At 46.0% G+C, this 13,233-nt stretch overlaps 1 protein-coding gene across 4 annotated transcripts in view; it reads left to right on the plus strand.

Annotated features, from left to right (window-relative positions):
• The window catches only part of Frmpd1 (FERM and PDZ domain containing 1), a 151,212-nt gene that overhangs the window by 111,132 nt on the left and 26,847 nt on the right, over positions 1-13,233 (plus strand). For all 4 annotated transcript variants that reach the window (XM_021653985.2, XM_060379858.1, XM_021653984.2 and 1 more), the window contains 3 exons: positions 1,313-1,470; positions 2,231-2,333; positions 5,298-5,343. In XM_021653985.2, the coding sequence (XP_021509660.1) occupies positions 1,313-1,470; positions 2,231-2,333; positions 5,298-5,343 (307 nt within the window). The remainder of the gene's footprint in view (positions 1-1,312; positions 1,471-2,230; positions 2,334-5,297; positions 5,344-13,233) is intronic.

The raw sequence follows: 13,233 nt of genomic DNA on the forward strand, positions 1-13,233 counted from the left end.
AGTCAGTGGGCTTCTCAACAAATAATGTCTGGAGTCCAGAAAACTTGTTCTGGGAGACAGTGTTGAACACTTCCTGAATCTTGTCTGGAACTTTGAGGTCACTGTAAATGACAGAGTCTGATAGGTAGAGTCCTGACAGTGGTTAGTAAACAGATGAGAATCAGTTATGGACAGTAACTGCAGAGGCCTGAGGGAGCTGTTCCTTCTCCACAGCCCTCTTGTTTACAGTAACGGTAAACACCTCAGCCCATCACTCTTTGCCCTTCAGAATGAACCACTGGATATTGGGGTGAAAAGGACCATTTGCTGCAGACAGATGAAAAATAGTTTGTGATTTGCTTTGTGGATATTAAGAGATGGAAAACAGAGTTTTCAACTTCCCTGCTTTTAGATGTGGAGAGGCTATGTATGTTTTAATACTGAAGCAGTTCTTGCTATCTGGGATTTCATATAGAAATCCTCACAGTTCCAAAGCTTAGTGGAAACAAAATGCATAAAGAGCTAAATAGATGAATCAGCTACGGGACATCCATGTATAAAAGAAGCCACCATCAAACAGCCCTGGGGCTGCAGAGGCAACTCAGAGAGCAAAGCGCTGGCTGCTGTTCAGTTCCCAGCACCCATGTTCGTAGCTCACAACCTTCTAGCTCCAGGGGATCCTCTTCTAGCCTCTCCACACACATGCACACACACACACACACACACACACACACACACACACACACACACGGACACACCCAGGTACAAATTAAAAAATCAGAATGAAACCTTTAGACACAGTAACTCTTCGTTCCTGTACTTTCTGTGTTCTTCCTTTTCTACTCAAGCAGTGCACCCTACTGGAATGCCCGTCGATCCACTTGTCCTTCTAGTCAGATTTTTGTACTCTAGAACCTGGGCTGTGTATCTCTAGATGCAACCTGAACTCTACCTCTTCTAGGCAGGATTCCCTGCCCCCATCCCTGCCGAATGAAGACTGTTCTTCAGCCTGTAGCATCTCATGACCTCACCCCAGAGCATGGATGTTATCATCAGCACTGTGTCTTATCTCTCTCAACACATAGAAGAAGACAGAGGCAGATAGATGTCAAGTTTGAGACCAGCCTGGGCTGTATGACCATACCTTATCTCCAGACACCAAGCGCTGAAGATTTAGCGTGCTGGCAGAGCTCCTGCCTACAACAAGCAAGGACCTAGCATTGAAAGAAGAGGCCTAGTGTTTCCTTAGCCCCAGATTTCTCTGTCGTCCCTGGGCTGGCGCAGATAGCAGCCACCTTTTGAAGTTGTTTGTCTTATCATCCACCCCTTCTAGGGCTAAAGTTGCTGCAGCTGATGGGCCACCTGGGAACCAAGCTCAGGTGCTCACACCGGTGAGGCACACAGTCACACTAGACAAAGACACCCTTCTCCAGAACTATGGATTCCACATTTCTGAGACTCTTCCGCTCACGGTGGTGGCTGTCACAGCAGGTAAGGGCTGATGGGGAAACGTGGGAAGATCTTGGCCTCTCAGGCCTCTTGGGCTTCTCCTCCCCTCTCTCTGGCCTGTAAGAATAGGCAGAAAATGCTACCTAGAAAGCTGGAAAATTGTGACCTCATTCTGCCTTGGGCCTTTTACCTTCTGGTGCCAGAATGGAGCGGCACTTGCTACTCTGAGCCCTAGACTCTCACTGGCCTTGGCCCAGGGCTCTGCACTCCCATGGCTTTCAGGCCAGGGGCAGGGGCAAGGGCAGGAAAGGTAGTTGGACAAGCTGGCCCTCCTCTTTGAATCCTGCATGTCCTGGCTGGCAAGTTTCTGGGGAGAGAGTAATAGAAACTATTGATTTGTTTTCACTTGGGTCTCCGCGAAATATAAGCTGTGCCTGAGGGGAGAGGAGCAGGCTAGAAGAGCTGGTATTTGCTTTCATGCTTGAGCGATGCATTGGTGTTCAGTTTGAGGCTGGTTAAAATATATTAATTTCCATTTATATACATAGGAATGTGCACACACTCAGTTCCTTGGCCAGCTGTGATGGTTTGGACTGTTCTGTTCCTTTTCTTTCTGTGAACAGTCTCCACCCTCTCTTGGAATTGATGGGAAACAGGTACCTTTCCTATGGTTTACAACAAGGGAATCTACGCTTCCACTGAGCCAGGGCCCCAAGAGACCCTGGCTGCCATTCCCAGGTGCACCGTGGTGAGTGGGGTCAGCCCTCCTGGCCTGAGCAGTCGCCTGTCTTCTATCCAACAGGTGGCTCCGCTCATGGCAAGCTTTTCCCGGGTGATCAGATTCTCCAAATGAACAATGAGCCGGCTGAAGACCTCTCCTGTGAACGAGCGGTCGACATTCTCAGGTACTCGCTTGTCTTACAGCATCCAGAGCTCACAGGTGACTGAAGAGCAAATCGAGGCCTCAGGAGTGCTGTGGCTGGCCCCGCCCACTTTAAAGTACCAGGAATAGTTCCAGCTGTACCCCAGAAGATGGTGTTTCCGCCATGGCTGTAGTATGGTCTGCTGTCTTCTATCCCCCCTACAGGACTCTGGCAGGCACAGAATGCTGGTTTATCAAACCTTCCCTGTGCCTAAGACCCCGTGCTAAGCACTGTGGAGAGTACGCTGGTGGATACTGCATAGGCCCTACCCTATGCCAAAGCTTGAGCTAAATAGATGTCAGTGTTTGTTTTTAATCCCGTCACTGACGTCATGAGTGTTCTTCCTGTTACAGCCTGCCGGCATATATGTGGTTCCTTTGGGGTGACATCCACAACTTTCTCTGTGGTGTCATTGTGATTTACATGAAGGCTTCCCTTTCTGTCTGGACCTTCCCAAGAAAAAGCAAGGCGCATGTGCAGTAAGACTCAATGAGATGAGAGAAAATATAGCACTGAGAATTGGCCACTCTCCTTTAAAGGCGGACACATGACAGTGATGAGGTAGGAGAAGACTGGAGACATTGTGTCAGGACATGCAGCCTTTGGCTTTTAAGTTTCTGCTCAGCACTGCTTTGTGAGTTTAATATTAAGAGGAGTAAGAAGCAGAGCTGTTCAGTGAGAGTAGCGTGTGCCGTTTTGTGAGCTGGCTGGCCTGGCTTAGAGTCCGTGTGCTCTTCTGTAGCAATAGGCAGTATCCATAAGCCAGAGAAGGAGGAACTGAAGATGCAGAACCGCATGTCCACCCTCAGGGAGCACAGTCTTACCATGAAGACAGACAGTTCAAGTTAAGACTCACAGAGAACCAGTGAAGCCAAACCCAGTGTTGCTTCAGGAATGCCAGAGGCGTAATTGAGTCGGTAAAGCGGGCAGGAAAGGATCTGATGATTTTATTTAAGAATAAGTAAATATAAAAACCTCAAAGTTTGCTCTCTAGGTTACTGGGCTCTTTTCCCAAAGAGGATCGCTCTCGACAGATTTTTTTTTTCAGTGCCACTAATACTTCTGTCAGTCTTAAACTCCTAGGGATCAACAAATGTATTTATAACTTTAAGCCATGGTCTAGAACTGGGTAACGCTTGGCTCACGGAGCATCTAGTCTGGGCAAGGAACCCTGGGAGGCAGAGGCAATCTTATTCCAAGCAACTTGCAAGCCTGTGCAGATCCGTGAGTGCACACCCTCCTGCGATGAGGAAGAGCAGGCTCGGCAGTGAGAGAGGCTGAGGAGCCAAGTACAAACACGGAGGACTCCTAGCTTAGGGGGAAGCTGCAATTTGACGAAGCAGAGAAGAGTCTAGAGATATTTCAGCTGTGCCTTTTTCATTGCATTTATTTATTTATTTGAGACAAAGTCTCGTGTAGCCCAGGCTAGCCTCGGACTCTCATGACCTTGAACTTTACATCTCTCTGCCTCCACCTCTCCGGTGCTAGAAGACAGGCGTGTATTACCACATCCATGGGATGCTGGGGATCAGATCCAGGGCTTTATGCATGCTAAGCAAGCCCTGTGCCAGCTGGGCTTCATGCCCAGCCCCTGCGACCAGACCTTTTCTGCTGGGTAGAACTTGGGCGATGCTCGGGCAAAATAATAAACTGGGACAGTAGGATGGGGAGCAGGGGAGTGTGGAACACTTCCCTTTGTCTCAAGAAACGTTCTGAGGGGTAAACCCCAGATTTTGGAGGGTCCTGGGTGCCAACACAACAAGAGCCAGTGTCTCTCCCCGAGAAGGGCGGGCGCAGTGGGCCTCCTCTAACTGAAGTTTGCTTCCAGGCCTTGCAGAAACCTCAGCATGGACTGTTGTGCAGCGTGGTGTCCTAGGCCTGAAAGCATTATATACTTTTCACCCATTTTCATTGTAAATGGTAACTAAACAAACAGAAACAGACAAAGAAACAAACAAAATCTAGAATAACCTGGCAATAACAGCAACAAATCTAATTTCTACAAAGATCTTTGAGGCCCAGATTTCTCTTGTATAGCACCAGACCTTGGCTATCTATCTATCTGTCTGTCTGTCTGTCTGTCTGTCTGTCTGTCCCCTTGGCTATCTGTCTGTCTGTCTGTCTGTCCGTCCGTCCGTCCGTCCGTCCGTCCGTCCGTCCATCCATCCATCCATCTAGCTATCTATCTTGTGATTTTCCTCTAAAAAGGCCTGTGCTCATGTGAACTGATGCAGAGACAACCCCCAGAGAGTGGGCACCCTCAGGTTGAACCATTGGCGGGAATGATGTACCCTCTTCCATTGGCCTAAATGTTTCTATTGCAAGAAGTCAAAAGAAAGTTTTCAAACTGCTTCTTTTTTAAAGACATGGCAAAGCTGGGGGCCAGGCTCTGCCCCAGCTCACTTGTTTGATCGCTTTTGAAGTCTCTGCGATAATTTGAGACCGAAATGTCTCTTTGGTGTCTTGATTATAGGCTGCTTGATTATATGTATATATTCACTGTAGGGACTGTGTGTGTGTCCAAACACACCGACTAGTTGGTTTTTATGTGATAGGTGCTATCCACAGAGAAATGTTTAGCCAGTGTGTTTTGAAATAGACGACTAGATTGTCTGTGTTGTTACTGTGGCTTTTTTTTTTTTTTAATCTTTGGTCCAAAGGCTGGCCAGTACCAACTGCGTGAGTTTTCTACCATGTAAGACTAAAGAAGAGCCTTAAGGTAGTGGCCGTGGAGTGGACAGATGGCAGAGGTGGGCATCCAGGGAGAAGGAGCATTCTCGGGTCTTTCTTAGCTTTGCTGAGCTGAAGGCTTTCTAAAGAGTCTGGTTGATCACAATGTGCCAGTCATTCACACTCATTCACTCATTCATTCACACACACACACACACACACACACACACACACAAATGACTGAATGTTTTTCTTTTATCTTTTTCTGTTTTTCAGGGAAACTGAAGACGCTCTGTCAATCACAGTTGTTCGCTGCACTTCGGTAAACCTCTGTTTTGGTTCTATATGTTAGTTTCACTCTCTGATCCTAAGACTCTAATGCTGCTTGACGACATATATTCCAAGGTTGGGGATTTAGCTCAGTGGTAGAGCACTTGCCTAGCAAGCGCAAACAAGCGCAAGGTCCTGGGTTCAGTCCTCAGCTCTGAAAAAAAAAACAAAAACAAAAGACAACATATATTCCTTAAACAATGGGGCAGAGGGTAGAGGGTGGCAGCTGCCAGGCAACGGGGGCTGGTCGGTCTATGTGGCCTGAGGCTCTCCCGGCCTTAGGTGCTGTGGAGGAAACAGATGTGGTCTTGGCCTTGGGGACCTAGAGTTTAGAGGAGGAGATGCTGGGTGGGCTAATGGGGGGGAGACATCAAACTGGGAAGCTCCAAGATGGGCTCGGATGAGATGACTTTAAACACATCACTGGGTAAAGTGGTGGGTGACAGTTGCTGCCTTGTTTGCCTGATGATGGATCATCCAAAGTACCAAATGAAGTGTTAGGTGTGGCAGTTTCACCAGTCAAGGCCCACCACAAGCAGGATGTCAGGGCAATGAGCCAGAAAATGGCAATCCTGGGCCCATCAAAGGGGCCCTTGATACAGGCACAGGGAGGCCCATGGGATCAAATTGTAAGGACAAACTGACCAAGGAGAAAACATCAACAAAAATGCACACTTTGAGAATTTGGCTAAGCCGTGCATGGTGGCGCATGCCTGTCATCCCAGCACTAAGGGAGGTAGAGGCAAGTGGATATCAATGAGTTGAGGCACATTGGTTTACATAGTGAGTCCAGGCCAGCCAAGGCTACACAGAGAAACCCTGTCTAAGAAAGAGAGAGAGAGAGAGAGAGAGAGAGAGAGAGAGAGAGAGAGAGAGAATTTGGCTAAACATACATCAAAAAAGGAGATGGGAGTGACATAGAAAATTTTAATAAATGTATTTAATAATCTAACCTAATTGATCATATGCTACATCACCAAGAAAATGCAGTAACGCCCTCCCTTCCATTAAAAAAAAATAGCGTGTAGCTCTGGGCGTGGTGACTTACACTTAAAATCCCAGCTCTCAGGAGGCAAGGGAAGAAGATCAATGTTTGGGGCTGGCCTAGGCCACAGAGCAAGCTCCAGGTGACATTAGGCTAAGTATGAAATCCTACTAAAAATACACAAAACAAAAATTTAAAGCTATAAAAGTTTTTTTTTTTTCCTGAATGTAACTTAAAATAAAAAACAAGCTGTGTGAGGTGGCACAGACATTTTTAAAATTCATTTTTTCATTAATTACAGTTTTTTCACTTTGTATCCCGGCTGTAACTCCCTTAGTCATCCCCTTCCAATTTTACCCACCCTCCCTCATCTCCTCCTATGCCCCTCCCCCAGTCCACTGATGGGGAGGTGCTCCTCCCCTTCCCTCTGACCCTAGCCTATCAGGCCTCATCAGGACTGGCTGCATTGTCTTCCTCTGTGGCCTGGTAAGGCTGCTCCCCCCAGGACCAAAAAATCTGGGCACAGGGGTCTTTTCTGACACTGATAGTCCAACCAAGGACCATGCACGGAGATAACCTAGAACCCCTGCATAGATGTAGCCTATGGCAGCTCAGTGTCCAATGGGTACCCTAGTAAGGGGAACAGGGCTGTCTCTGACATGAGCTCAGGGGCTGGCATAGACATTTAATCCCATAAGGAAAGGAAGGAGAGTCTGTGAGTTTGAGACTAGCCTGATCCACATAGTGAGTTCTAGGACAGCCATGGCTACATGGAGAAGACCCTGTCTCAAGACAACAACAAAATTGCTTTGCATTGAAGCTGTGATCAAGATAAAATTCATGGTCTTAACTGTTTTTACTATTAAAAAAAGTATTTGGTGAAAAGAAGTTGGAAAATAAACCAAAACCTAGTAAGATGGCCAAGTGTGGGGGTGCACAAAATTGTCAGGCAGAGGCAGAAGTTTTTGAAGTTCAAGACCAGCCTCAGCTACAAAGTCAGATGAAGGCCAACCTGGGCTGTATGCGATCCTGCATCAATAAACCAAAACAATCCACTAAAATGATTACAGAATCAAAATATCCATTTTGTGTTAGTATTTTGGAACACAACCTGCTTCTGGGTTACCTAGCAACCTATGATGATGTCATCATGTGTCGCCAGCCAGCCAGGTGACCACACCTGGAAGGCGTGGTTATTGTGCCCCCTTAAAGGTCCGATACCGACATGTGGTCCCTCTCTTACACACTCTCTCTTTACTTTCCCCCTCACTCTCTCTTACTCTCGGGGCACCCCATCCCCCCTTTCCATCTCTCTCTCCCCACCATGCCCTGCTACCCACATCCTCCGTACCCTTCTAATAAACCTCTCGCAGAGAATATCGGTTGTCCCCCTGATTCTTCTTCTTTATGATTTTTAACATTTTGTAGTGAATTCCCCTAGCTCAGCTTCCTGAACGCTGTTATCATAGGTGTGTATGACCACCCTTAACAGTTTTAAGTAGTTGGGAATCAGGCAACCTTACCACGTACCATATGGTGTTATAGACTATGTATTGCTGTTAGGCCTGATGACCTGGATCCAAGATAGTGAAAGGGAAGGAACCAGGCCCTCCATGTTGTCTTCTGACCTCCATGTGGGCACTGTGGCATGTGATTATCACACACACTCTCTAAATAAATGTAATTTTAAGATTTTTAAATAAATAAAAATAGGATGGAAACAATTATGTGCGATTGACTTTCAGACCATCTATTGAAGGATTTCCTGTGCATACAGCTATAGGAAGAAGCACGGTGGAAGAAATGGCCCTTTGACTGCATAAAAACCTAACTTTACTGTGGTCCAAACACTCCATAAACAAAGAACTAGTCTCCTCTCCCTGCTCAATACGTGTTTTATTTTTATTACTTGGGAACAATAGGGGGCAGAGTCACCCAATTAGAATTAAAATGTTTGCTATAAATATGACAGGCTGAATGCTCTATGTGCACTAAGTGGAGGCTTTTTTATTCTAGCCAGAGCTCGTCATGAAATAATGTGAACCCAGTATAAAAATGGAGAAGGCCAATCAGTGTAAATAACAGTGCAGGTGGCCATTCTTTCTATTTAGCTCATTAGCATCTCAACGGGAAACATCTTCATCTTAATCAGGTGGGGGTTTCCCACAGCAGTTTCATGGGATGGACAAAATAAAGCGCTTGGTTCTGTCAGGCAGAAAATGGCAGGTAGCCATACTCCTTAAAAATTGAGAAGTAGGAGAGGAAAAAATGTTTATGTTCCTCCGACAGCAAGCTTTTTGTATAGAGACGTGAGTACCACACTCAGGAGGACCTGCAGAGAAGGCCATCAGGACCCCTGAGAAATGCCCTGACCATGGGCTGACCTCCTGGGCCTCCTTCAGAAGTGTCTTAGAGCATTTTCCAGCCATTGCAATGTGAGCAGACACGACTTGCTTCACCAAGGAAGCTTGGCATCGCTGTGTTCATGATAGATCCTTGAATAATTGAAACAGATTGGGAATTACAAAATCCAGCCTAGGACATTAATTACTAACTTCTGTAGGACACAGAATTTTATCAAAAAATACATTCTGACTTAAAATTTGCATTTAAAATTACATGTTCACGTATGTGTCTTTGTGTGGGTTTGTGTATGTGAATACACTGCTCTAGGGAGCTGGAAGAGTGTATCGGATTCTTGGGAGCTAGAGTTACAGGCCATTTGAGCCACCTGATGTAGGTGCTGGGAATTGAGCTCAGGTTCTCTGGAAGAACAGCAGAAACTATTTTGTTGTTTCTCTGAGACAAGGTCCCACTATGTAGCCCTGGCTATTCTTGGGCTCACTATGGAAATCAGGCTGGCCTCCAACTCAAAGAGGTCTGCTGGCCTCTGCCTTCTGAGTGCTGAGGGATTAAAGGTGTGCGCCACAGCAGCCCATGGTAGCACGGACTCTTAACCACTGAGCCATCTTCTCAGCCCCAAGCCTGCATTTTTATATCAGTTACATTAATTATTTTAATATTGATACTAACAGTTAGCACGTTACGTAATGTTCATCAGCAGGAAACCTTACAAAGCAGAACAGACTCATTTCTCCCTGCTTTGAAGATAAGGATGCTGTGGCCACACAGCTCAACACGCAGCACCCAGAGCTCAGGGGGGATGGGTTTATTTCCAGGGAGTTAGACTCCAGAGCTCACACTTCCTAAGATGATGCTATTTGACCTTCAGATGCCCCGTTTTCATAGTGATACTAGGTCACCCTTGCAAGGGTGCCACAAAAATATGAAATAACTTTTCAACCAGTCATTTTTAAGATTTTTTTTCATAAACAGAAAAGGGGAATCCCTTTTGGAGTTCTTAATAAAAGAACCTAAGAATGGACTCTGCACAAGGGCCGTTTTATTAGTTTAAAAAGAAAAGCCCTGGGCAATCAGGCTGTGAATCTCAGCCTGTGTAGAAAAGTGTGGAGGAGAGAAGAAAAGAAAAAGAAAAGCCATGCCACCGAACCTGGCATGGAGGTCAGACGAGGCAGGCAACCAGCTACGTGGTAGGGAGGTGGCTTTAGAGAAAGAGACCCAAGATGTTGGGGGAGACTCAGAGTGTTGAAGCTTGCTTAGAAAAGAGAGAGAAAAAGAATAGGAAATACATGCTCTTTGTTTTGTTTTGTTTTGTTTTGTTTTGTTTTGTTTTCAAGACAGAGTTTCTCTGTGTAGCCTCGGCTGTCCTACACTGGCTTAGTAGACCAGGCTGGCCTTGAATTCACAGAGATCCACCTGCCTCTGCCTCCCCGAGTGCTGGGATTATCGGCGTGCGCACATGCTTTTCTTAATAATTCAGCCCTCAAAAGTTTGCCTCCAGTGAGCCCTGCACTAGGGGCCGGGATTCCGGGAGGGAAAAAGAACAGTATCTCATTAAAGGGCTAATTGTTCCACCTACCTTGTTAGTTAAAGGAAGCCCACCCCCCTCTTCCCTAGATGGTCCCTCAGCCAGATGGATTGAACTAGCACAGTTGGCACTTAGGTGTCTCCCCAGGTGAGGGATTCCATTCTCTTGGCCAGCATTTTTTTTTTCTACTCCCATCCTTGTAAGCAGTAACTTTGCAGCAAAAAACACACATTGTATCAGTGAACCCAGGAAGTCCTAGGATAGACGATAGTTCATATCCTCCGAATTGTTTCTTTAAAATATCATTGCATGTATGCAACTGGTTTGCAGTGTATTACAGATGCCAGGGCGCCTGGCTGGAAGTGCTGATGTGCAGATCTGAAAACACAGGAGCGGCTGTGTAGCCCATGTGCTGGCTGTGCCCATGACTGATGATGAAGCATTCTTTCTGAAAACAGCCAGTTTCATGGTCCCAGGAGTGACAGGCCCAATCTCCTTGTAACTTCCACTGACTATCCTAGTTCAGATAGTTTACCTTGCCTGAGTTAGCTCCTCTGCGATTTGGCGGTATGGCTTTTGTGTCTTCAAGCTGAACTCCTAGGCGTAGTTTTGCGACTTCTCACTCTTCTCATGGTTTTGTCAATAGATTACAATTTCGTACTGACCCTTGCAACTGGAGACATCCAGAAAGGTCTACAGTCCCACCGCAAAAAAAGTGTCCCTGGGAATGAAGGGTCGCTTCTGATGTGCACCAAGAATGCTAGCGGAGCCCAGGGTTGGATTGACACTTGGCATGGCCTGTCACACTGTTGGCTTGGGTGAAACTTGTGGTCAGTGAAATACTGAGCTGGTTTTCAAATGAATAGCTCAAGTCAAGTCCCCCATCCCGTGCTTGTCCAATTGATTTTTTTTTTTTTTTTAATCCTCATAGTCACTCTTCCTATTAATCCATGTCAGGTCATGTTGCTTGGCTGGGCGTTTTGGCCTGCTATGCTTTTACAGTCCTGAGGCTTGAAAGGCTTATTTGTGCAGTTGCCAGCTATACTCAGCGTCCTTTCTTGTCAAGGAGCCTCCTCTTCTCAGGCCTCCTTCACCTCTAGTTCTCAGCCAGCTAGTTTTCTTTAACATGTTCCAGCTCTGGACCTGACTCTTAGGAGATTGCCCTCCCCGGCATGAGGGTGCCCTCAGTGGCGTGAGAAGCGATGACTGCCTCCTGTAGATTTTTGCTCTCTGTGGCTCTGGTTGCTGCATCTCCCGAGTCTTTAGGGTAGTGCTGGTTCCCTGTTGCTTTGACCCTTCCTTGAGCTCTATTGACAGCTCTGTCCCTCTGTGCCCTCTTACACTTGTTCTTGGTGCTCTCTGGCCTTTGTCTCAGCTTTTCCTGATTCTCAAGGATCCCATTCAATATCTGTTGCTTGAGGTCTTCTAGTTGATGACCTCTTCTAGTTTTGCCTTTCTAAATTCTCTGGCTTCTCCCAAAGCACTGCTAAATGTCTCTGAGATGCTGAATCACAGTTGTATGTCCTGTCACACCAAATAACATCACAATTGTCTTCTTGTTAAAATTTCAGGGTCATTGGTTAATTTCTTGTACCTCATGCTTTGGTGTGTTGATATCTAAGTCGATGAAGTTTGCTTCTGGAAAGTTCCTCGGCGCTGTTACATATCTCTTTCCTCAGTTACAGAGAACATGGCACAGAGAGCCATCTTGGGACTCTCTTACATACAGATATTCTAAAGTTTGGCCCGAATGACTGTCTAGAGTGTTGAAGGGCATGTGGGATTCTAGCTGGGAAATGCTCTATTGTGCAGGAAGAGCATGTCCTGTTGCTCTAGTTTATATAAGACACAGTTTGACATGATGTGATCTGGGTAAGGGTTTACCATCTAATCCTACCAACTTTTTATTCTGAAGAAAGGGAATACTAGAAGGTAACAGTAAAGAGAGGCCAGTCACAGGTCACAAGAGGCTGGAACTTCAGGATGCTCTCTCTACCTCCCTCATGTATGCATGGAAAGACTGAAATTCAGAGAAGTTCAAAGACAGCCAGAGTCATTCAGTTTTGGGGGTGTTTTGGGGAGGGTTGTTTGTTTGTTTTTCCAGACATAGAGTTTCTCTATGTAGCCTGGGAATTCACTCTGTAGACCAGACTGGCCTTAAACTCAGAGGTTTGCCTGCCTCTGCTCCTAAGTTCTGGAATTAATGGCGTGTGTCACCACTGCCTGGCTGGTTATATTATTTCTGTACACATGTTGGTCTCTTTCTCTTATATGTCTGTGTCTTGTGTTTGTGTGACTGTGTCTGTATGTTTGCGTCTGTGTGTGTATGTGTCTGCATGTATGTCTGTGTCTGTCTGTATGTATCTGTGTGTGTGTCTGTGGGTAGCTGTGTAGGTGTGTGTGTGTGTGTGTGTGTGTGTGTGTGTGTGTACAGGTACATGCACAGAGACCAGAATGGCTTGGGATCAGGCTTTGTTACCCAGAAGCTAGGACCTGAATTACAGTGCTAATACACACACACACACACACACACACATACACACGCACACGCTTCTATTCATAGGCATTTGTGTTTGAGATTTTCATAACTTCTGAGGCAGAACTTGGGTGGAACATCGAGTTCTCTCCTTCCTCCTTGTCTCATTGTGTTACAGCTAGTTTGCTGCCATTTGGAACTTCCACCTGTTCAGACATACAAGAATGCTGTCTGGGTTGGGCTCCTTAGATTCTAGAAAAAGAAGTCTTTAAACGAGGTGCTCTCCTTTTGTGTGGACTTTAATGAATCTATAGCAATCATGAGGCTAGGTTTTTTTGGGGGGTTGTTTTTTTGTTTTTGTTTTTGTTTTTATGTAGATGAGTGCTCTATCACCAGATCTCATTATAAATGGTTGTAAGCCACCATGCAGTTGCTGGGAATTTAATTCCAGACCTCTGGAAGATCAGACAGCACTCTTAACCTCTGAGCCATCTCTCCAGCCCTGGGTTTTGTTGTTTTGTTTTGTTTTTTA

The sequence above is a fragment of the Meriones unguiculatus genome, chromosome 3, assembly GCF_030254825.1.
Source record: "Meriones unguiculatus strain TT.TT164.6M chromosome 3, Bangor_MerUng_6.1, whole genome shotgun sequence".
In the NCBI taxonomy this organism is placed as follows: Eukaryota; Metazoa; Chordata; class Mammalia; order Rodentia; family Muridae; genus Meriones; species Meriones unguiculatus.